We start from the raw sequence: 25,433 nt of genomic DNA on the forward strand, positions 1-25,433 counted from the left end.
CCCCTCCCTTCAAACCTGTAGTGACAATACTTGGCCTAGGACCTGCAGCAGAGCTCTAGCAGGGCAATCATGAACCCTAAATCTGACCACTAGGTGTTGCTGTTGTGCAATGACTTGGACTCCCTCCTTCAGGTGCTGTAAATGCAGCCTCTGCAGCATCCCCACCCTGGCCAGCCCAGAATTTATTTATTGCATTTGTATCCCACATTTTTCCCACCTATTTGCAGGCTCAAAGTGGCTTACATAATGCTGTTAACAATGTCATTACAAGATATTAGATACAGTTAATATTGTGCAGAGATTGAGTAGGGAAGAGAGAGGAAGGGAGAGAGTGATCGGGAGTTCTGTAGTTGGATTTGAGCTGGGAATGAAATCCAGGTCCTGCCAGCCTTCCACTATGCCACCAGGTCAGCTCATAAGTTTAAGTATATATTTACTATGCCACCAGGGCAGCTCATATGTTTAAGTATATATTTATTAACTAGATCTAAAGTGAGAGAAAAGAAATATTACGTCTCTCATTCTATTTATCTGTAGAAGAAATTTACAACAGATGCATCCATAATATTACAAAGTCACTTCTTGCCATGATGATCTGCGTTGAGAGACAACAGATGTACCACACTCCCAGCAGCGGCACAGAGATGCTGATCTGGGCAAGGTGGTGATGGTTGTGCTCAAAAACAGTTAAAACAAGTTGTCTGCTAACCTAATATTTTCTATCTCCTGAGAGAAGCTGAGGGATGTGTCTGTCATGACAGATCACAAGAAGGGAGAACTAAAAAGCTTCAGCAGCTACAGGATCACAAACTAAAGAAGGGACAGAGGGCAAACCCAAACTGCTTATAATCAGGAGAGCAGGTGCAGCACTGCCAGCAGATCTTCAGTCTAAATACTGTGAAAGTACAACTCAGCTGCTGTTCAGCTCATACAAGTTGTTATAACTTCTGTCCTCAAAGCTGCTCTTGCAAGACTTTGGCAAACAAAACAGAGTACACATCAAGTCAAAGTACTGAGCTGACTATATCTGCTCTCCCAACACATCCACGAGCAGTGCTCCAATGTTCTATTATTCTTAGGGGAAATCAGATACATGTTGGTATACTTAAAGAGTAAGATTTGAATATTTGTATCCTGGGGAAATTAGCTTGGCTATACTGGCAGAGATACCATTTTGTAAACAATAGATCCATTTGGGTATGGTAGATAATTAATAATTCTAATTTGGATGACACTGTCCTGATATATTTGAAATCAGAAAAGTGTCAGAGACGAAGACAAAAGAACCACAGCTGTAGAACAGAACCTGGATAATACCAAGTCACACAGTGGTGAGAGTCAGGGATGTGCAACAGCGGGGAAGCAAAAATTCCAGAGTGGACCAAGTACCTAATAGAAAATAAATATCTGGTTGGTGAGGAAAGCTGAGACTTATATTTCTGGGATCCTGAGGAGTAAAGGATCCTGTTTTTGTGATATTCTGACCAGGGCAGAAAGTTACCCAGGTGCTTGAAACATGGGCTGGGATTCATTAATGCAGAAGAGACAGTGGCAAGAAACTAAAATCAAGCAGCGAAATCCATGAGGGCTGACAGACTTCCAGCTTAATACTAGCATGAGTCAGGGGTGCTTCACTCTTATGCAGAACACAGCTCTCAAGTAATGTAGGATACAGCAAAAGAAGCAGCAACTCAAAACCTACTGTATACAGATGGTAGAGGCTTAGATCTCGCAAAACACAGGAGACTGGAGAAAGTTGTGCCTCGCATGGACAGGGCTGAATAACGCTGATGAGGATAACACGAAGACAACACGTTCAACAACCATGGAAACACAGAGCTATTACAATCTGGTCTTAAAGAGTCTGATTTAACAACAGTTTTCTTTCAAACCTGGAGGCCCCTGCTCATGAATTCAAAACCCCGTATGTAAAACAAAGAAAAAAAGGACTAATAAAAATATAGGCATTGGTTATTTTTTGGACAGAATGCCTTGAAAGAGTCATCAAACAGCTGTAGTTTGAGCCATGCATCTGATGTCAACAACACCTCTCTTCATTAAACCTCAGGGAAGATTGGACTCAGTCTCTCTGTTTACATTACTTTGTGTTTGCTTATATGAAACTAAGATAGGGAGAGACACTGTATAATGATACATTAAACCGGCTCCTGACACAGGCTTCCACATACCTAGCGCAGCTTCCACCCTCCCTCACTGAGATCAGGCCCCATCATCTAATAACACCATCAATTATTGCTTCAGGATTCACTTAAGTGCAGATATAACATTCCTTGTTCACTTTGGGACATAACAGTATCACAAACCCCCCTCATTCTCTGCAAGAAAACTCACAGAACACACTAAGATTTGCAAAAGGGTTTATGCCGAGGTCTGGAAGGGATTCAAGACCAAAGGCATCAACTCCTGATAAACTGAAAAGATCACACACTGTATGCAACTCAGTTCTGCCAGGACCCACCCCACCATCAACATCACCAGCACCAAGAGCTTTATATTGCTCACTGCCTTCACTAACTAATTATGTCAGCTTTTAAACTTTCTGCTCAAACTCATTTAACATATTGTGACATTAGCAGGTATTGCCAAAGCTGTCCTGCTGGTAATTATCATTTTGTCATGTCTATTAAAGGATGTCAATTAGAAGTCACATGCTGTCTCACAAACCACAGTGCTAGAGTTCTTCTCTACTGTATACCCCTGATGTACTGAGGAATACATTTAGATATTATTGGCTGAGTTGAACCCTGTATCAATGACATTTATAGCTAAGTTTAGAGTTTATCTAAATCTGTGCAGGGAACCATGTACTTGTTTTATTAAACTGTACATAATGCTGTGCTTTCAAACATATCATGTATAGATTCTGATTGGGATCCATTGTACACAAGCAGGATTTTACAATGCCTGTCCTGTTCTGGGTAGCTGGACAGTTTTCATTATTCTGTGGGCGCCTATGTCAAGTTTTCACCTATCTGTATAATGATAGTGAATACAGTCTATCAAGAGCCACTAAAATGACAGCACTGTACAGCAAAGCCTTTCAGCTAGTCTGAAATGGGCAGAACAGAGATTTCATACTCCTATCAAGCAGGTCAAGTCAAGGATATAAAATCCATTCCCTCCCAAAAAGCCAAGAAAGGCATTTGCTGCAACTTAATCCAGGAAAGTGGTCTTGGTTTTCTCATTCGCTGCCACATATTGTGATGAAGACACAACTGTGCCTCAACTTTATTATTTAATAGTATACATTTGCCGTCTTTACAGCACTAGTGAGGTCAAAAAACTACATCCAGAAAATCTTCCAGGCAATTTTTCCTTTCCCTTGAGAGGGCTGATAAGCACTGGTTTCTCCGACTCATTTCTCTTCATTACGATCCTCTTCGGTGCGGCACCTGATACATCTGTGGCTTCACAGGAATGTGAACCACCTCTGGATGTTCAACAAGAGATCAGAAGGTACACTGAACTCTGATCATTTTCTAGCACAAATAAGTCTGAAACCTTGCATTACAAGAAAGAGCTAGGTTTGGAGAAATACTTCAGCTGCCTTTTGCCACTTTGTGGGAAAGCGGGGCCTCCAATACCTTCTTTCCATTTCTTGTCTGCATGCAGAGCTCAAAGTGAAGCCACAAGGGTAGTGTCATCTTGTACTGTTTATTCGCTTAAATAACACTTTGATTATAAAATGCTTTAACTGAGACAGGGATGATATTGCATTCCACGGAAAATTAAAGCTCTACAAAGCAAATTGGAAAGCCACTTAAAAAGAAAAGATTGAACAAGAGGAAGGAAGAATTATGGGAGGTTAATACAAAAGTGGCAGCGCCAGTTAAAGCAAAAAAATGGGTCAGTTCTGAGACACGTCTGGTGCATTTGGGGATGGAGCAGAGCAGACGTAGATGATCAGAAACCAGTTCCAATGCCACATGATCCCTTAGTACAGAAACTTAGAAATCATTCCCCCCCCCCTCTGTTTACCTTTGAAAAACATCCTTATAGCCCTTCAGAGTCAGCTTCCCCCATATTACTCATGTGCTAATGGAATATGGATTCTCTTCCTCCTATAATATTTGGACACCGCCATATCAGACTTACTGGAAATGAACACACAGAAACCAGGTAACTGTCATATTTAGTAAAATGTAATAACTGGCAGGGGTGTGGGAGGGAAAATTCGCAGTTACCTAAACACAGCAGGGCCCTAGATGCATTAAAATAAGAAATTCAATCTTGCATGCCTCCTAATGGTGATTTTCATAGGATCCTACTGCTCAAGCTACATGGATTTTACCTGCTCGGGTCCAAATGATCAGCCCAAAAGATTTTTTTTTTTAAGAAGTGGGAAGTACTTCCTTAGCACTTGGAATTTGGTGAAGAAAATAACTCAAATGTGCCAGAAACCTATTTAAGTACAAACTCCTTGTTGGCATGAGGAAGAAAGGGCCTGCAATGTGCAGTATGAACATTAGAAGCCTAGAGTAGGCTGTGAAGATTAAAAAAAAAAATCTGTCCTGCTCAGATCAGAGGGCTGGTAATTTATTCTCTAATTACTAGATGGGACCCAAAAAGTGGAACACAAGCCTTCTGTAATGGTCAGAATCTAAAGCCTTCTTAAATAATTAATTACAAAAGCAACAATATTTATGAGCAGAAGATGGGAAATATGCAGTTCCAGTACTGTTAGGCTAATAGATTGCCTTCCAACACTAACTGCCATCATAGAACAGGAAAAGGCTCCAACTGCATTACAGCCTATTGTGTTATTTCTAACCCTTAGATATCACTGGAATAACTGCCATATAACCTTTAGACTTCATCACTACAAGCAGGCACCACTCTGTGACATGTAAATGTGCCAGAGGTCTGGCCACAGAAGAAGGGGGTTGATATGTTGTAAAATGAGCTAAGATCACTACAAGGAAAATATCTCAGAAGAGATGGGACAGCTGACAAAGAACTCTGCTACACAGACAATGGGATGGAATGCACACTAGATCACAATGGCAGGGTGTAGGGAATTTTTGAGGCATACTCATGACACTGGGGTATCCCTGTAATTATGCAATTAGCAAAGACCCATTCCAAGGTTAATAACATCAGAAAACTGAGAGGTGGGGGAGAGAATGAAAAAATAAACCCCAAACATGATAAAGTTCACATGGACAAACATCTCTGCTTTGACTAAAAGTAGGAAGCGAATATGATATGAAATTTGAAATAACTGCCACTCACTGACCTCTGCAAGTTTTATGCTCCCCACATGATCAAAAAAGAGAAATGTATTGGCACTTGCTGTGTTGTGGAGCTGTCAGGTACCTAACAAAACTCACTATATATTGTTTTAAAAAACTCTGACCCCAGTGCATTCTGGGAAAGTTGCATTACACCAAGGCTCCCAGTTCTGGTCTTCATGGTTTCAGAAACAGGCCGATTTCCAGGGTAATCAAAATACACATATTAACTAAGTTCTAAGACCCATTGTATGCAAAATCTCTCTCATGCATATTTGTTGTGGATACCCTGAAAATCTGACCTCCATAAGGGCCATAAACAGCAGCATTGAGAGCTACTATGGTGTCTATAGTGATCACCATTTTACTGCCCTGGTGCAGTCTAGGACATGCAGCAAGTTTACCACAGTCTTGTGAACTGTTTCTTCAGCTACTATCCCAATGTATTCTGGTAGTTGTAGCCTTCCTGTCCGTGGGGGAAGGTAACAAGTCATGGAATGATTTGTGATAACAATTTGGATAAAGAACAGGGTTGATATTCAAAGACATTTACCTGGTTAACTTCAGGAATTAACCAGGTAAATACCTGTTTTTAAATGGACCATGCATGTCTTTATCTGCCAACTCTACTATGTTACTAGACAGATAACATTTGGTTATCCTGGACAAAAGTAAACCATTTCAAGTTAGTAAGAGTCAAAGGCATTGCATACTTTAACCAGATAGTGGCAATATTCAGCAGCTATCCAGTCAGGGCTGTCTGGATAAGTCAGATACAGATCTAGAAGGCCTAAGATAACCTGAAGGCCTTTCTGTGGTTACATCAAAGATGTTTACATATTGTATACAGGTGCTTATTTTGTACCTGGGGCAATGGAGGATTAAGTGACGTGCCCAGAGTCACAAGGAGCTGCAGTGGGGAAACAAACCTGGTTCCCTTGGTTCTCAGGACGCTGCACTACGGCGGCTACTCTTCCACTCTACATCTTTTTTTTTTAATCCAGGTAAAGATAACTGTATATCATTTAGCTTCAAAAGAACTGAATACTGACTGGAAAAAACTGTGAGAACCTGACAAATTCTCCACAATTCAATCACATGACTCACCTAGGGTTACCTGCACCATCTTGCAAAAAACATGATCATAAATTCATGCATCTCCAACATGCCTGTAACCCCATATTCATTGCTGGAAACACAGGACTAATACAAGCCCCAGAATGCACTGGAATGGAAGTTATACAGAAACCAGAACCAGCCCCAGCCTCTGAACCCTGTGTCTTGGTGTCCCCTTGCAGCTCTCAGTCTGTCTCTCATACAGTGCTACACTGCTGGCCCTGAGCAGGTGAGGACCTGCCTGGTACCAGGAGCCGCAGTGTGACTTACTTTCTGCATCGGGAATAGAGCTTGTTAGTGAGGAGCAGGTGGATGTGACGGAGCTCATGGAAGGGCTCATACCGTAACGGGGGTAAGTTCCCGTCAGGGCTGTGGTATGAGAGATCCAGGCAGCGGGGTCGATGGGCCTCACAGGTTCAGCTGGAACAGCAAAAGACACACAGAACAGCAAAAACAAAACAACAAAATAAAGATTTTTCTTAAATAAGATTTATGGGTATGTAGAGCTTTAGTCTTGTGGATTTGACGTGCATAGGCTTGAGGGAGGAGTGTCTATGAAGATGCTTCACTGATTAACTTCTGGTGTCTTTCTCTACTAAATGAGAAATGGTGGGCTTCACTCACACTTCAAGTGAACTTGCAGGAGCCTGGGACAATATGAGATAGAGACTCTCCACCATCCTAAGAGCTAGTGCCTTATCCTACTAAAAGGTGCAAATGGTTGCATGGAGGTGAAGGTTTGCTGCAGCTAGTACAGAATCTGCCACTTGGAATTCCATGTCCCCCTGTCCAAATCAACTAAATGTTCCATAATCTCTTTTGCGATGCCAACAGGCACCAGCAAAGATGACTTGTTACTGGCAGGCACATTATGATGCATTACGTGCATGGTAAAAGGAGTCTAACATGGTCATCTGACTAATCGCTATGCTTGATTTCTTTCAACCAACCCAAGAAATAAGGAATTAAGGAAATTCTAATATACTTTGGGCAGAAGCCACTAATTTGCAAAAGAAAAGCTGCCACAAGCAGTGAGAGGCTTATACATTGCTTATAGAGAATTCTGACATATGGCTTTTATGCTTAATCCACCCCCATCTTATCCTTTTAAATAATAATTCCTCATCATCTTGTCTGGTCAATGTTTTTTGTCATTCAAAATCCAGGCCAATAAGATTGTGCATGACTAGGGGCTGGGCAAATAAAATGTTATCTGTTCAAACAGTGCAGTTTAGCTGCTAAATGGTAATTTATCCATCCAAGTGGCACTGAACAACCTGCAGTTATAACTTTTAAATAAATAATACATTTAAAATTATATTTGGATTTTTTAATGGTACCACTCAGATGGATAGCACCGCTGAAAGCCTGCAGACTTTAAACTGACAACTTTTATGGCTTTTATCTTTTCTATATGAATATAGTTTCTTTCTGTCTCTTCCAATTTTTTATGTAAACTGCTTTGATCTGCTAAGTTAGCGAAGGCAGTATAGCAAATGCTAAATAAACTAAACTAACACCCATTTAAAGTTATACAGCAGCTGTCAAACTGAAAATTTACCTCTATATTTAACTGTTCAAAAAATCACTAGGCCTTGAGCACATTGTGATGTCATCCAGGGTTTCTAAAAAAAAGCCTGCCCTACTATAGGTTAGACTCCTGAGGCACATGTTGTACATGAAAGGCAATCACAACACTGGATTCTTTTTTAACCAGTTAAGAAGTACGGCAAAAAGTGTCCATTGAGAACTTTTGCCTCCCACTGGTCACCAAGCATTTACTCATTGTCTCTCTCATCCCACAGCATATCGCTTGCTTTGTTCAGATCCAAGCATGAATAAATTACAGCTGTTCATTACAGATGTGTTAAAGGAAACTTACAATTTGGTGAGAATTTGCACCTGTTCACTTTTTCGCAAAAAGATCTGCCTGGGACTTAATGGAAATCCATCAGGCAGTTAAAAATCTGGTGAAGGTTTTCAAGAAAAAGTGAAATTCCCCTAGCAGGACGTCTAGGAAAAATGGGAAACTAAAAATCCTGGCAAAAAAAAGACAAAATAATCTGTTTGTGTAGGATACATCGCCAATAGTTTGGTACAAACAGTGCTATTTTTGGATAGAGGTAGGCCTGAAAAGTTTTGCACTTCTTACTGTACCTGAATATAACTCACTTTGAACTTCAAGTGTGAGCTAAGTGAAAAAAAAAAATCCAGATCCCTAGCTCCTGTCTACTTGACTACACTGCTACAAACCACAATTCCCTCTGAAACCAAACAACAGATTTCACAGGGGCCATTAACCATCTCCACTATGTGGCAGCTGGACTCCCCACCAATTACCCCTACCCTGTGCAGCTCAAGGCAGTAGCCGGGACTATTCAGATTCCAACAAATGCTGGTGTGTAGCACTTGCTACTGAATCACCAAACTGGCCCTTCTAAAACAAATGATAAATCTGAAACTTAATATGCATAGAATTGAAATAAAAACTGTGGCCCACAGGCTGAACTAACCCCAGACATTCAATGCTGGGGCATGTGCAGCTCCCAGCATTCATACTGCAGATAGGGGAAAGCACCATCTAATGTCAGACTCCTGAAAGGGAGACATCCTTACAATAAAAGACAGTATCAATACCGCCATCAGGTTTTTTTGAAAAATCCTGGGACTACCCTACATGTTATATTTATTGTAATTAGGATCTACTATCCTGCCAATTTTTCTGAGCATAAAGATGTAGAAGGAATTACATTTAAAGACAACAAATCAAATAAAGCAAAGATAAACAGATCACATAAAACAATACACAATGATGTACAGCTACATGGAATACAGATACCAACTTGGTATAAAATCCAGGTAACATATTCCCTGTTTCTGTGTTAGCTTTTCCAACCAGTTATAATTTGATTGCTGCCGTTGTTCTCAAGATACTGTAACTCAGCATCCCCATCTCAAGGGTTTCATTAAACCAGATTCTTTAAAACCAGACCTTTCAGAAATGAAACACCACAAAATATGCATTCCAATACACATCAACACACAAAGTCAATGGAGCTATTGCAAAACATATTGTAATCATGACAATGTTAAATAAAGGGAATGGCTATACTCTCCTGGATTTTGCTTTTTCTGCTTATGGGAAGGCTCTGCCCCATGCAAATTCTGTGTGTTCCAAGCACATAACACTTACCTCGGGGAATGGTGAAATAGCTCCTGGGGGTGGGGTCCCAGCATTTTGCCACAGTGAGACTGATAGGTCTGGGGAAGAGAAAGAAGCAGAGCTCTGTGAATGGGGAACCCGAAAGTCTGTCCGGTGCATGGAAGCATCAAACCGCAGCTCAGGAGTGAACTGTCAATTATCTGTCTCTGAGAAAGCCTGATCCACCAACAACCACCCCACTTCCTAAATCTAACAAGTATTTCATCTGGCACTCAGACTCATACAGCGATAAGGTTTTCAACCAAGATGTTTGACCATCATAATTCCTGTTGATTCTGCTCTTCACATCCAGGAATCTCACTGTTAATGTGATTATCTAAAAGGCATCCTACTATTCTACCTTCTTAAAAGAAGATCCCTCAGACAGGTCTTAAAACTTGAGGTTAAAAAGGGTTTCCTTGATTTTAAGGTAAACATGTTGGTTTATCCTTCTCCATCTGAAACAAGTCTTTTGAGCAAATCTACGTATTTCCTGAGGAAATACTGATAAGGTTGTTAATCACACCACCCCTCTAAACTTCCTTTGCTTTCTAAAGGCCTTAGCTTTCCTTCATCTCTCCAGAACTTAAATACTCCATTATTAATCCCACTTTTTACTTTATTTTTTTTTTTCTTATTAGGAATGAAAATATATGGTGCAATTTTGAGTAGGCATTTAATAGCAAGGTACGTGCTGACTTACACATGGACTTGGCAGCTACTTTTCAAAGGAAAACTACTTGGTTTGCACTTGTACACATACTTTTGAATTTTATGTCTGGATTTTAACACTTTGAAGTGTGCACACCAAAGAGCAGGTATAAAATGTATATGCATGACTTCACTTTAAAAATTGCCACCCCAAAATTAAGTGCTCTACAAATCCAGCAGACTCTAAACAGTGAAAAGTACATGTGTACTTTCACTTCAGCAGACTTATAAAATTACTTCCCTGGGATGGGGCAATTTTCATACTGCTCCTATAATTGCAAAAAGGGCCCGGCATTAAAAAAGGTTTAACAGGGCAGGAGAGGCTTCCGCCCAGTTAAACCCCACTGAGTGAGCCAGCAGCCGATGTTCAGCAGAACTTATCCAGTTAGTGCCGCTGAATATGTCCACTAACAGGCCTTCCTAATAGGATAGGTTAGAGGTGGAGTTAAGGCAGAGCGCCAACTTAGCCAGTTAGTGGCAATTTTCAGCCCGTTAACTGGCTAAGTAATTGCATAAAGTTAGGACAGCAAAACAGCTGTCCTAACTTAATGCCCCGAGTTAACTGGGCACTGATTTGAATATCAATATACCCGAATATTGAATGCCGGGAGCTGCACATGCCCCAGCATTGAATATCTGGGGTTAGTTCAGCCTGTGGGCCACAGTTTTTATTTCAATACATATTGTTTTGTTTGGAAAAGTACCTAAAGACAAAGCTAATGTGTTTGTGGGTATTTCTGTCTTAGGCAATTTCAAAGTGAAAATACGCATGTGCCTTTCCTTTCAAAACTGGTGCATATTCTGCAAGTAAAAAGACTGGTGCACTTTGCAACTACAGGAGCACTATGAAAATTGCCCCTCCCCAGGGAAGTCATTTTATAAGTTATTTAGAATCTGCTGGATTTGTAGAGCAAAAGTATATACTGGGGCAATTTTTAAAATGCAGTTTTATACGTACATTTTATACTTGCTCTTTGTTGTGCACACTTTTAAGTGTTAAAATCCAGACATAAAATTCAAAAGTATGTGCTGTTTTCTCCCCCGCTATGGGAAAACCTCCACTACTGTGGGGGTAATTCTTTACAGGACTTGAGCGTGTAGCACAGCATTTTATGCAGCTAAATAAACTCTTATAAAATTGCCTGTGGATAAACAAGTAGACACAGAGAAACACAGCACCTACTTTTATATGATATACACATAGGCCTTCCCCAGAGCAAAAGAAAGGTAGTACAGGGATGGAATTGGCACCTATGTGTATTTTACAAAATACGCCCATACACACCTATTTCTTCTGGCAAATACATGCACACAATTACACCTGCCATGCAGCAGGCATAAAGCTGTATGTCTATTTCCTCTGGACTATTTTTATAATACCACATAGACACATGTGCTGCCTTTATAAAACAGGTGCAAAATATGTGCCTGTGTGTTTGGATAGCCTACATGTCCTGTTATAAATGACCTCTCTCATGGGTAAATCCATGTGGAATATGGAACAGAGTATGTCCTCTCATCTGCATACAGGGATGGCAGTTTTCAAACACCTGATTAACAAAGGTAAAACTTTTATTGTGGCAATTGCTATGAAAATTGCCTTCCACATAATTGGGTAAAGGTCCCATAACTTCTGCCTGTTTGCACTTGTTTGGGTTTTTTTTTTTTCCTGCAGATATTCTCCACTTGCACAAGTTCCAGGAAGTAACTCTTTGAAACAACACATCCTTTTATCCAAATTTATACAAACAGATACACAGGTTTCTGCACTTATTCTGCATTAAATTTAACTATGGCTGCAAACCTTTTAAGCATGTGATAAAGTTGCACTCTCCCTGGGGGTAAATTAATACATGCACCGCTTGATTCCTTACCCAGGCTTGGAAACAATTTCCCGTAACACTCGAACAGCATCGTCATTGCTCATGTTCTCAAAGTTCACATCGTTAACCTATTAAAAAAATATATAGAGAGAGAGACAGACAGACAGACAGAGATATTTACGAGAGATCATTTATGAAATCTTTCTTCCAAATATGTCCAAAGAGGCAGCATATACAGCATTGAACAGCTGAACTGTATATTGTGAAAGGTTAATGGAGATTCTGGGGTGGAGGAAGGAGGGAGGAAAAGGGAACATACAAACATGATAATGCTGGGTGGAAAATCTGACTGGTTGTAGAGATTTCTTTTTGCTAATAAATGCTATACTGAGTAACATCATATAAGAGGAAAATAAAATACGGAATTCATATTGCTTCCTTATCCACTAGACCATTGCTTCCTTATCCACTAGACCAGTCCAAAATGGATGGCTTAGGTCAGCGATGGCGAACCTAGGGCACGCAGAGCCCTCTCCTTTGGCACGCGCGCCGTCGGTCCGCTCCGCCCACTCTCCCTCCCTCCGAGTACCAGGCCGCCCGCCCTCACTCCCTCTTCCAAACCGCCGAAGCACCAGGCCGCCCGCCCTCCCTCCCAGCACCAGCGCTTGCCCTCCCTCCCTCCCAGCACCTCCGAGTACCAGCGCTCGCCCGCCTCCTCCGAAATTGAAAAGGCGTCAGCAGCTACAGCAAAACATGGCATGGTCTTCGCTCGGCGCGCCTTTGCATCGCTTCTGTCTCTCAAGCCCTGAGCTTGAGAGACAGAAGCGAAGCAAAGGCGCGCCGAGCGAAGACCATGCTGCGTTTCGCTGTAGGCTAGCTGCCGACGCCTTTTCAATTTCAGAGGAGGAGGGCGAGCCCTTGTACTGGGAGGTGCTGGGAGGGAGGGAGGGAAGGCGAGCGCTGGTGCTGGGAGGTGCTGGGAGGGAGGGAGGGCGGGCGGGCGGCCTGGTGCTTCGGCGGTTTGGGAGGGAAGCAGGCCTGGTGCTGGGAGGGAGGGAGGCAGGCAGGCCTGGTGCTGGGTGCTACTGGGTGCTGGATGGGAGGGAGGCCTGGTGCTGGGAGGAGGGAGGGAGGGAGGGTGAGCGCTGGTGCTGGGAGGGAGGGAAGCAGGCCTGGTGCTTCGTCAGTTTGGGAGGGAAGCAGGCCTGGTGCTGGTAGGGTGGAAGGGAGGCCTGATGCTGGGAGGGTGGCCTGGTGCTGGGTGGGTAGGAAGGAGACCTGGTGCTGTGGGCTACTGGGTGCTGGGAAGGAGGGCGGCCTGCCTGGTGCTGGGAGGGAGGGAGGGCGGGCGGGCAGGGGGGAGAGGAGGGTGGCTGGACATGGGTAGCTGGAGGGGAGAGGAGGGTGGCTGGACATCTGTGGCTGGAGGGGAGAGGAGGGTGGCTGGACATGGATGGAGGGCAAGAAATGAAGAAGAAAGGAGGAAAGTAAAGAAAGAAATGGAAAGGAAGCCCTGGAAACGGAGTTAAGAGAGCAGCAGAATCAGAAACAACAAAGGTAGAAAAAAATCATTTTATTTTCATTTTAGTGTTTGGAATATGTCCAATTTGAGAATTTACATCTGCTGTCTTATTTTGCACTGGGTATACTGGAGCTGTAACAGCTTACAGAATTGATTTATAATGGAAGAAAATCATGTTATTTTTTTTCTCCTATACTAGTATAATATTTTCAATGATGTCTGATTATATGCGCCATGGCTGGTGTAAGGGGTGTGGCTATCATAGGGGTGGAGTCATATGTGGTGACTCCGCCCCTACTGAGTACCGGCACTTTGTGATAAATAATTAGATTTTGGGTTGCTGTTTGGGCACTCGGTCTCTGAAAGGTTCGCCATCACTGGCTTAGGTCCTTCTAGAGAACAAAGACTGTGAGTCCTGCCCCATAAAGGGCACTGTGAAGCCACATGCTCTTCAGTGTTCTCTGTCTCCAAAAGATGGTAAACAGGCTATTCATGCAGCATCAGCAGACTGATAGTTGGACATGTCTCCTAGGTCTGGCTGGGAAGATGCTTACCCAGTTGAAAAAGTTTGCATATGTCCATGCTTTCTCCCTCACTTCAGGGAATACTTCAAGGCATCCTGGCCCTTTCCTCTCCCTCATTTCAGGGAATACCTGGAAGTGTTCAGGCCCTTCCCTCTCCCTCGCTTTAGGGAATATCTGGAGAGTCAAGGCCCTTCCCTCTCTCTCGCTTTAAGGGAATATCTGAAGGAGTTCAGGCCCTTCTCTCTCCCTTGCTTCAGGGAATAGCTGGAGTACAGGCCCTTCCATCTCTCTTACTTCAGAGAATGCCTGGAGGAGTGCAGGTCCCTTCCTTTACTTCTTCTCTCTCTCTCTCTACTTTCAGGCTTATTTTCGAAAGAGAAGGGTGCCCATCTTTCGACACAAATCGGGAGATGGGCGTCCTTCTCCCAGGGTCACCCAAATCGGCATATTCGAAAGCCGATTTTGGCCGTCCTCAACTGCTTTCCTTCGCGGGGATGACAAAAGTTCATGGGGGCGTGTCGGAAGTGTAGCGAAGGCGGGACAGGGGCGTGCCTAACACATGGGCGTCCTCGACCGATAATGGAAAAAAGGGCATTCCTGACGAGCACTTAGGCGACTTTACTTGGTCCATTTTTTCTTACGACCAAGCCTCAAAAAGGTGCCTGAACTGACCAGATGACCACCGGAGGGAATCGGGGATGACCTCCCCTTACTCCCCCAGTGGTCACCAACCCCCTCCCACCCTAAAAAAAACTTTTTAAATATTTTTCGCCAGCCTCTATGCCAGCCTCAAATGTCATACCCAGCTCCATGATAACAGTATGCAGGTCCCAGGAGCAGGTTTAGTGGGTGCAGTGCACTTCAGGCAGGCGGACCCAGGCCTATCCCCCCCCCCCCCCCCCCCGTTACACTTGTGGTGGTAAATGCGAGCCCTTCAAAACCCATCAGAAACCCACTGTACCCACATCTAGGTGCCCCCATTCACCCCTTAGGGCTATGGTAGTGGTGTACAGTTGTGGGGAGTGGGTTTTGGGGGAGTTGGGGGGGCTCAGCACATACGGTAAGGGAGCTATGCACCTGGGAGCAATTTGTGAAGTCCACTGCAGTGCCCCCTAGGGTGCCCGGTTGGTGTCCTGGCATGTGAGGGGGACTAGTGCACTACGAATGCTGGCTCCTCCCACGACCAAATGGCTTGGATTTGGTCATTTCTGAGATAGGCGTCCTCGGTTTCCATTATCGCCGAAAATCGGGGACGGCCATCTCTAAGGTTGACCTAAATGTTGAGATTTGAGCATCCCCGACTGTATTATCGAAATGAAAGATGGACGCCCATCTTGTTTCGATAATACAGGTTTCCCCGTCCCTTCGCGAGGACGTCCTGCAAGGACGTTCTCAGGAACACTTGGGCGCCCCGTTCGATTATGCCCCTCTTTTTCTACCTATGTTTTCTACTAAATTTCTGACTGCAGAAGTTTAAAAAAATAAAAAAGAATACAACAAATAAGGCAGATTTATTTCTCTGGAGAAGCTGCCAGGAGGTAAAACAAGTTTGCCAGGAGACATTTATAAAGCAGCAGGAGACCTGGGCCTGTCCTTGATGTGAGACTGAGGCCAAGTGAGGTTTCCTGTGCTTGCATACTGGGAGAGAAAGAAGGGAAGTGCCCACCCTTAGCGCTGGAAGAAGCACAGCTGCTTTTGGACATGGAGGTTGGGTGAGGAGATACAGTGTATGCTGGATTTTTGGAAACTTGTCAACATTGTATGCAGGTGAAAGTATGCACGTTGGAGTTAATTTATAACATATGACATTTATGTGCATATATGTGTACATACGTATTTAACTACCAAAATTCCCTTCACAGTACCCTCCCCTCTTCTCATCTGCTGGATCCTTCTATGAATAAGTGAAGGCCCCACTCTCTCCCTATCCCCTCAGTCACCACTGCTGCACTGGGGAAGAGTCTGGGAACAACAGCAGAGATCTCACAAGGATAGCTGAAATTCCTTCAGTGCAGACAGACCTGTAGTAGCATATCTCCTGGCTCTATCCGACCATCTGCTGCCACTGCACCTCCTTTCATGATGGATCCGATGTAAATGCCCCCATCTCCCCGGTCATTGCTCTGTCCTACGATACTGATGCCTAAAAAATTATATTTTTCTGGAAAAAGAAATAAAGAATAAACTAGTAATGGCATAGATATATGCATTTCAGTGCTGTTGAATATGTGTATTTTTGATCCTGTTTCATGGTGATCCTACTATTGGGTTTCAGTTAGCTGTATTTATGTTTGTGCTTATACATTTTACTATTGTTATGCTGTTGATAGGGTTGTGAGTTTGATGTTAAACTGTAAACAGTCTTGGGTGAATTTCTTCCAAAAGGTGGTTAAAAAAATCCAAATAAATATATGTCTGTGTAAACTTAAAATTCATGACTGTGCCTACCACAAAATGAATTAATTATTACCCACTCAATAGCTCATGCAGACAACAAAATCAATGATGGAAAAATCATCAGAACTCCCTTACTGAAATGTATCCTAAATAAAGGCAGCTGCATTCACTCAGTATTGAAAGAGGGAGTGCTCATGAGACGCATTATTGCCCTAGAAATGTTTCTTATTGCTAGTGATTAACCATAGCATTTTGGATCTGGTTTCTCCTTGGACACAGCATGGCTTGGTGAACTGAAAGCGCCAGAGCAGCAAATTTATTCATCTGTTTCTTTTGTAAAGACAATGAATCAGGTCCAAAACTACAGAGTGGGGAAATGGGAATATGACACCTACCCTACTGAAAATGATCTCAATCTAATAAGAGTGAATTCATCATCGACAGGGTCAAATAGAAAAGTGATAGAAAATTCAAGTATAAGCCTGGCTGTTACGTCTTTCCTGGCAAAGTTTCCCATCAATGCTTTCAAAAGCCCTAGAACCATACATTCCTGTTTATTTATTTATTACATTTGTATCCCACATTTTCCCACCTCTTTGCAGGCTCAATGTGGCTTACAATATGTCATGAATAGTGGAAATATGTAAAAATTAGACATTTGGTATTACAGAAGGATCTTGGGTAACATGATAATGATAAAACATGATAGTAGAATAACAAGTAAACTTTGTAGGACAGTTCTGGGTATATGTGTGGAAGTTCACATGTGTTGGTCGTTGTGGTATGTCTTGTCAAACAGATGGGTCTTCAGAAGTTTGCGGAAGTTAGTTAATTCATAGATCGTTTTTAAGTTGCACGGCAGCGCATTCCAGAATTGTGTACTCAAGTAGGAAAAGGTTGACACATGTGTTAGTTTGTATTTTAGACCTTTACAGTTGGGGAAGTGAAGATTAAGGAATGTGCAGGATAATTTTTTTGCATTCCTGGGTGGTAAGTCTATCAGGTCTGACATGTAGGCTGGGTCTATCAGGTCTGCCATGTTCACCTGGGGGGGGGGGGGGGGACAGGGAGAGAGATGACAACCAATTTGCAAGGACTTTCTTTGTTACTTCCTTGTACCTGAGTGTGTAAAGACTAAGTTTTCCAGATCCAAGGGCACCTGGAAAGCATTTCCAGGAAACAAGAATGCAAACTTGAAGAGAACAGGAGAAAAAGATTCATTTCTCTAACTGCCATCAAGGAGATGAGATGGATTCATTTACTTCCTTACAGTCATAGCCATTATATATTTTATACAATCCCAAAAATTATTAAACTGTACTTTAATATAATTATATATCAATTGCCTGCACTCTCAGCAAGTAGGTCAGTGGGCCATCAGGGCAGCAAGTGCTATGGGATGATATACAAACAGGAATTCCTGAGTGCAGTAACATGGCACTAAAATGATGTACAGGATGAGCCCACAGTATGAAATCATATGTTATTAGTGTGATGCACTTAAAAACATTCTGTTCTTACCCATGTTTAGGGTCACAGTGATGATGTTCAGGGACATGGTAGAGTCAGTGATACTGCTGAATGACGATGACTGCAAAGTAGAGGACAGGTAGTGCTGTTAGAAGACAACTGTTTTATTAATGAAAGAAAAGCTGAGCTCTGAGATCAGCTGTGGTACTGCTACATTACTTACTCTGTCCACCTGTCGCATCCTTTGCTTTCTCCGCCGGCGTTTGTGTTTTCTGATGAGCCGAGATGACGTGCTTTGTTCAGTAGAGCTGCTCAACCTGGAAGAAGAACAGAATGAGTATCAGCTCTGACTGTAATCTCTAACTATCCACATAGAGCTCTGCCACTGCACCTTACTACTGTCCTGCACCAATCCCTGATACTCCAGTAGTAAGATTCACACACTGCCCTGTCACTGCATCTTTGAAGATCTTAATAAACCTTTTATACCTGCCCTGCACCAATCCCTGATATTCAAGTACTGAGACCCCACACACAGCCCTGCCAGAACACCTTACTCCTGTCTTGCAGCAACATTGATATTCCAGTGCTGAGTTTCACACACACATAGCTATGCCACTACACCTTACTCCTATCCTGCAGCAATCCCTGATAGTCAAGCACTGAGGCTCCCCACACAGCCCTGCCAGTGCACCTTACCCTTGTCCTACAGCAATACTGATATTCCAGTGCTGAGATTCACACACACACAGCTCTGCAATGCATCTTACTCCTGTCCTGTAGCAATCCCCAGTTTTCCAATACTGACATGCACACACTCCCACAACCCTGCCACTGCACCTTAATCATGTCTTGTAGCAACCCCTTATATTCTAGTATTAAGATCCACACACACAGCCCTGCCAGTGCACCTTACTCCTGTCCTGCAGCAACCCTAGATATTCTAGTACTGAGATCCACACACCGCTTTGTTCCAGCACCTCTGATTTGTTGCAGAAGGGGTACCCAAGGGGTACAAAGAATATAAATCATCATCTTAGGACAGCTTAGAAAGCCTCTGTCCCACCCCACCACAGGCGTGGCTATGATTCTCTCCTAGGCACATTCTGATCAGATTACTATAAACAACTGAATTGGGCCTCAGGTACAGAAATACTTATTTCAGTCTTTGACACACTCACTGGTTGCCATTTACAGAGGCTTAAAGTCAAATATCTTCCAGAGCAAACATCAACTGTGAATAATTTACCATAAGTTCTTTTATTTTTGTGTTATTCTGTCTGACAGCAGATCTTGCCATAACTGTGACTGCGACAGTCAAAGGAAAAGAGATCTTTGGCTGAGGTGTGTGAGTTCATTATAGATAATCATACACAGACACTTGTGACACTGGGCTTCTCAAAAATTGAGGACCTACAGGGCATTGGTTCTCGTATGGTTCAGCTTAGCTCTGGGAGAATCTCACTAACTTATAGCAGTTATGTGGACCTTGAGAAAGTGGTTAAATGCTTCAATCCTACTCTGAAGAGAAAAACACTGACAATGAACTACTACTACTTAACATTTCTAAAGCGCTACTAGGGTTACGCAGCGCTGTACAGTCTAACATAGGACAGTCCCTGCTAAAGGAGCTTACAATCTAAAGGACAAGTGTACAGTCAGTCAAATTGGGGTAGTCTAGATTACCTGAATAGGTATAAAGGTTAGGTGCCGAAAGCAACATTGGTGGGCTTTGAGCAAGGATTTGAAGATGGGTAGGGAGGGGGGCTTGGCGTAAGGGCTCAGGAAGTTTATTCCAAGCATAGGGTGAGGCGAGGCAGAAAGGGCGGAGCCTGGAGTTGGCGGTGGTGGAGAAGGATACTGAGAGGAGGGATTTGTCCTGTGAGCGGAGGTTACGGGTGGGAACTGAAAAGCATCTTACTGTAATTACAGATCAAGAAATGGCAGGCTCTAGTGACTGCATTTATACCCAGAAACAAAAGTCAGGATACTACATTTCAAATGATGGGTCACTGACAAGAATCTCAATAAAGTGTTTCTGTGGTGCTAAAGATGCTATAATGAGACCTTATGATCACATGTGTGTACCCAGGTTAGTTCAGTGGATTAAAATTCCTATTCTTTAACTAGGGAGTTAAGATTATTTGAGGTGAAATTTACAAGCTAAAAGTTTTTATTAGCACTTAGGGACTTTTAAACCATTGTGTGTGTGTGGGTGGGGGGGGGGGGGGGGGGGAGTCAGGAATTTAATCCAGTCTGCTGGCCTCTATTCTATGAGAAAAGGGAGGATTACTGTTGAGACATTGACAAATGGTATCAGAGCCTGCAGATATGACACAGCAAATTCCTTTATCCCACTAACAAATAAGGATTGGTGCTTTTGGTGCTTAAGTCTCACTGGTCTTGTATTATTTAGTTATTCAAGTTTGATTTCAGGCCTCATCACAGACACCCAAGGTGCATTACAAAATGATCAAATACATATGAATCTAAACACATATGCAGCCATTGGCAAACATAGAGCTTATACACTCTGTGCTATCACAGCTCACAGGTATCTGAAAAGCTAGAATGATAACACACACACAGGGGGAAATTCTATAAATGGCAACCAAAGTTAGGTGCTGAGAGGATTCATGCCAAACGCTAATTCTATAAAGGTCACAACCTTTATAGAATGGCGCTTAGCACACCCAACATTGGGCGTGAGGACTTACACTTGCTGAAACCTTGTATAAATGCTGAAGGGCAACCAATGGCAGATAGGCACATAAATAACCCTATTCTATAACACTGTGCCTTCTGGCCAAATACTCAATTCTTGGTAATCTGCCATTGTCCATCCTATTTTTATACAGCTCTCCCTTGACCCTCAGATCCCAGCCTACTATCGCCCAGCGTAAAATGTTTAATTTCTTTCCCAAATTTAGAGAAAGTTGTCTATGTTCAAATCTCAACTTTTATTGACAAAACACTGATTCTGCATCCTAGATCATCTGGCTTTAGGCCTTATGCCAGTACTGAGACCATCCTTGCAACACTTTTAAATGAAATATACTTACATTTACATGTGGAGGGGCATAATCAAACGGGGCGCCCAAGGTTTCCTGAGGACGTCCTCGCAGGACGTCCCGGCAAAGGGGCAGGGAAATCCATATTATCGAAACAAGATGGGCGTCCATCTTTCGTTTCGATAATATGGTCGGGGACGCCCAAATCTCAACATTTAGGTCGACCTTAGAGATGGTTGTCCCCAATTTTCAGCGATAATGAAAACCGAGGACGCCCATCTCAGAAACAACCACATCCAAGCCATTTGGTTGTGGGAGGAGCCAGCATTCGTAGTGCACTGGTCCCCCTCACATGCCAGGACACCAACCAGGCACCCTAGGGGACACTGCAGTGGACTTCACAAAATGCTCCCAGGTGCATAGCTCCCTTACCGTGTGTGCTGAGCCCCCCAACCCCCTAAAACCCATCCCCAACAACTGTACACCACTACCATAGCCCTAAGGGGTGAATGGGGGCACCTAGATGTGGGTACAGTGGGTTTCTGATGGGTTTTGAAGGGCTCACATTTACCACCACAAGTGTAACAGGTGGGGGGGTGGGCCTGGGTCCGCTTGCCTGAAGTGCACTGCACCCACTAAAACTACTCCTGGGAACTGCATACTGCTGTCATGGAGCTGGGTATGACATTTGAGGCTGGCAAAAAATATTTTAAAAGTTTTTTTTATGGTGGAAGGGTGACCACTGGGGGAGTAAGGGGAGGTCATCCCCGATTCCCTCCGGTGGTCATCTGGTCAATTCGGGCACCTTTTTGAGGCTTGGTTGTAAGAAAAAATAGACCAAGTAAAGTCTTCCAAGTGCTTGTCACGGACGCCCTTCTTTTTCCCATTATCGTTCGAGGACGTGTGTTAGGCACACCCCTGTCCCACCTTTGCTACGCTTCTGACACACCCCTGTGAACTTTGGTCGTCCCCGCGGTGGAAAGCAGTTGAGGACGCCCAAAATCAGCTTATGCCGTTTTGGGCGACCCTGGGAGAAGGACGCCCATCTCCCGACTTGTATCGAAAGATGGGCGCCCTTCTCTTTCGAAAATAAGCCTGATAGTAACATAGTAAATGACAGCAGATAAAGACCTGAACGGTCCATCCAGACTGCCCAACAGCCACACTCATTATCAAGTCATGATTAAAAACCAACAATGACTGTGATATAAAATACTTGATCATTGTCTCTCTTTGGCATTTCTGGGACATAGACCATAGAAATCCACCGGCTCTGTCCTTATAACACAATATAGTTCTGGTCGTATCTCTAGATTTATCTTTTGATTTCGATTTGGTCAATCGTTCACTTTCACTCTCACAGCTTGCAACGCTAGGGATATCAGGATCTGTTTTTTTCTTGGTTTATTTCTTTTCTTTCAGTTCGTACCTATCAGGTGGTCACACCCTCCTCCAGAGCCAGCCCCAGCTCCTGACCTGTGGAATTCCCCAGGGTTCTATCCTTTCACCTCTTCTCTTCAATATTTTCCTTAGCCCTCTTGCTACTCTTATTAAATCTCTTGGTATTTCTTCTCACTTCTTTGTGGATGACATTTTATTGCTTTTTCTGACTAGTCCATATTCTCCTTCCATCCAACCATTATAAGACTGCCTTTCTGCAGTTCAGAAATGGCTTCTCGATCATAAGATGGCTCCGAAAAAGGAAAAAAAAAAACAGTAGCTTGTTGGTTTACTAAAGCCCTAGTCCAACTGCAGCCCTAAATCTGTTTGGAACTTCTATTATACCAGTCCCTTACTTCTGTTAATTAGGTGTTATTTTAGATTCTCATTTTCGTCTCAGATATCTAATGTATGTAAAACTGGCTTTTTTATCCTTAGGCAGCTGCGCTCAGTTAGTAAGTACTTTGATCATTCACTCATCTTGCCATTACAAATTTCCAGATTGAATTACTGCAACATTATTTATTTAGGTTCTCCATGTTACGTGTTCAAGCTACTCCAGACACTCCGAAATTCTGCTATCAGGCTACTTTGTCATGCTAAGAAATCGGATCATGCCTCCCCTTTATTCTAGAAATATCACTGGCTTCCCATTGGTCAACAAATTAATCAGAAACTGTTAACTCTTACCTTTAAAGATTTTCGAATAGGTCTGCCACAGTAATCAAATCTTACTATTCCTTACTCACCCATGCATTTACTTTGGTCCTTAAAAGATTTTCTTTTGGTCCTTCCAAATCCGAAATAAGCCATTCTTGAAACTACCAGGCACTGTGCATTTTATTTTGCTGCTCCTTTCCATTGGAACTCCCTCCCTTGTGATATCAGAGCTCAATCCTCAGTTAAGAAGTTCAAGCCAGCCATAAAGACTTGGCTGTTTCATCAGGCTTTTAATAGGATGTTTACTGCTGTAGGTTCAGTTTCCCCTTCTTTTATTTAACTATTCCTTACCTCCCCCCCCCCCCCCCCCCCCCGCATATAGTTTCTTTTCCCTTTCCCCTCCCCCTGAATTCCTATTGTTGTACCATTCTAGATCTGTAGAATGAATATGGATACTTTCCTATCAACATATTGTAGCTCTTTTCCTCATTTCTTACTATTGTTTTTTCATTGTATACTGTCTAGATGTATCCATTGTTTGCCTAAATAAATAAGTAAACTAATTCGTTTGCACGTGAATTTGCACCCAAATTTGGGCAACCTTTATACCGTCCAGGGGACAATGTATAAAGATGGGTGTATTGTGTGATTTTTTTTTTTTACATTTGTACCCCGCACTTTCCCACTCATGGCAGGCTCTATGCGGCGGGCAATGGAGGGTTAAGTGACTTGCCCAGAGTCACAAGGAGCTGCCTGTGCCGGGAATCGAACTCAGTTCCTCAGGACCAAAGTCCACCACCCTAACCACTAGGCCACTCCTCCACTCCAATGATTGTGCTAATTAACACATCCAGACAACACTTTAAGTTAACCTTACAGAGGTGCCAATATGCAAAGCTACTGCGAGCCTTACCGTGCAGTTACTGCTGGGTGTGTGTGCAAATTATTGGGTGCAGAATGCAGAGGGGGCTTGAGCGTATGAAGTAACGCGAATGAAAGACATGGCTACCTGCTCTATTTAAAATACATAATAATGAGATCATTCAAATATTCCGTGCAAGGTAGAGAGTTTTCCATTCAATGCTGAGACCTTTTAATAAGCATGTGAGAAAAGTTTTCCACCAGGTCAGGAGCAGAATAGAAGATTTTGAGGAGAGAATTTCTTATCAATGTTTCATATTTAACTGCCGGTTTTGTCTTCTTTTACAAGCGGAAGTAAGTTTTAAAGGCAGACAGGAAGTAACAAATGTACACATGTACGAACAAAATCAAAAGTAAAAGAACACATCTGTGTCTGTTCTTCTGCATTGAAATACGAGCTCTGCAAAAATTCTTGCACAAACAAGCATGTAGTATGGAGTATGTAGTCTGGGATTTGTAGTATGAAGTGTTGTCATGATTTGGGTTTCTGCCAGGTAATTGTTACCTGGTTTGGCCACTGTTTGAAAAACAGGATACTGGGCTAGATGAACCATTGGTCTGACCCAGTATGGCTACTCTTATGTTCTTATTTTTGTGAGGCTCATATTTGGGCACAGAAGAAGTGCCAATGTGTGCTGACACTTCAGTTTTTGTCTGGGCATATGCCCAAGAGCTGCACTTACCACAAAATCTTGTGTGCATGTGCCAGGCATGTTCCTCCCATTAGTCGCAGTATTACACTTACAGTAGAAGCCAGACAGTCGCGCGTGGCTCTACTGTGAGCCTATGAGTGTCGGCTCCTGAGACTGGGGCTCACAGGTCTCCTCTGTTCAGTTTCAGAAGAGGTACTACTGCAGCAAGCATTCCGCAAGAAAGCTTTAGTTCTCTTCCAAAGAGAAAGGGCTGGAGTTTTTATAAGTTACATTTTTTTAAACAGTGGAAAAATTAGCTCTGCAATATTTTTTCTTTTGACTATTCTAGAACTTTTTTGTTTATCTTATGCACTCTTCTTTCATTTCCACATGAAGACTGACCAAAAAAAAAACAAAAACCATGTCCTCAATCACCAGCAAGACTCTGGAAGAAATTCAGAGCTGGCTTGTGGATAGGGCAAGCTAGACAGCCAATTAAGCTGCCAAGAAATAAGGAGCATCCCCAGAATCAATTGCTGAACTGGTCTGAAGCTCTGGAAAAACAGAAAAGCTGTCAAGCATCCCAGAACCAGTGAGCACAGCTCTAAGTATCCCTCTGGGTGCTTGCTGAGCTGTCTGCTGAGCAGCTGGAAGCAGACCTAGGTAAGGGAGATGCATCTGAGTGAAGAGGAAAGTACATGGGGGTGAAAAAGATAGCAGGTGGGGACAGAACATAGGGGTGAGTGCAGTAA

At 42.9% G+C, this 25,433-nt stretch overlaps 1 protein-coding gene across 3 annotated transcripts in view; it reads right to left on the minus strand.

The window, feature by feature from the left end:
- The window catches only part of DVL1 (dishevelled segment polarity protein 1), a 180,409-nt gene that overhangs the window by 20,805 nt on the left and 134,171 nt on the right, over nt 1–25,433 (minus strand). Inside the window, exons 6-11 of one of the 3 annotated variants that reach the window (XM_030222264.1) lie at nt 18,241–18,334; nt 18,069–18,138; nt 16,172–16,311; nt 12,156–12,232; nt 9,562–9,629; nt 6,639–6,788 (exon numbers count right to left, since the gene is read on the minus strand). In XM_030222264.1, coding sequence (XP_030078124.1) covers nt 6,639–6,788; nt 9,562–9,629; nt 12,156–12,232; nt 16,172–16,311; nt 18,069–18,138; nt 18,241–18,334 — 599 coding nt within the window. The remainder of the gene's footprint in view (nt 1–6,638; nt 6,789–9,561; nt 9,630–12,155; nt 12,233–16,171; nt 16,312–18,068; nt 18,139–18,240; nt 18,335–25,433) is intronic. The other 2 variants (XM_030222262.1, XM_030222263.1) reach the window with 2 other exon arrangements.

The sequence above is a fragment of the Microcaecilia unicolor genome, chromosome 13 (assembly GCF_901765095.1).
Source record: "Microcaecilia unicolor chromosome 13, aMicUni1.1, whole genome shotgun sequence".
Taxonomy (NCBI): Eukaryota; Metazoa; Chordata; class Amphibia; order Gymnophiona; family Siphonopidae; genus Microcaecilia; species Microcaecilia unicolor.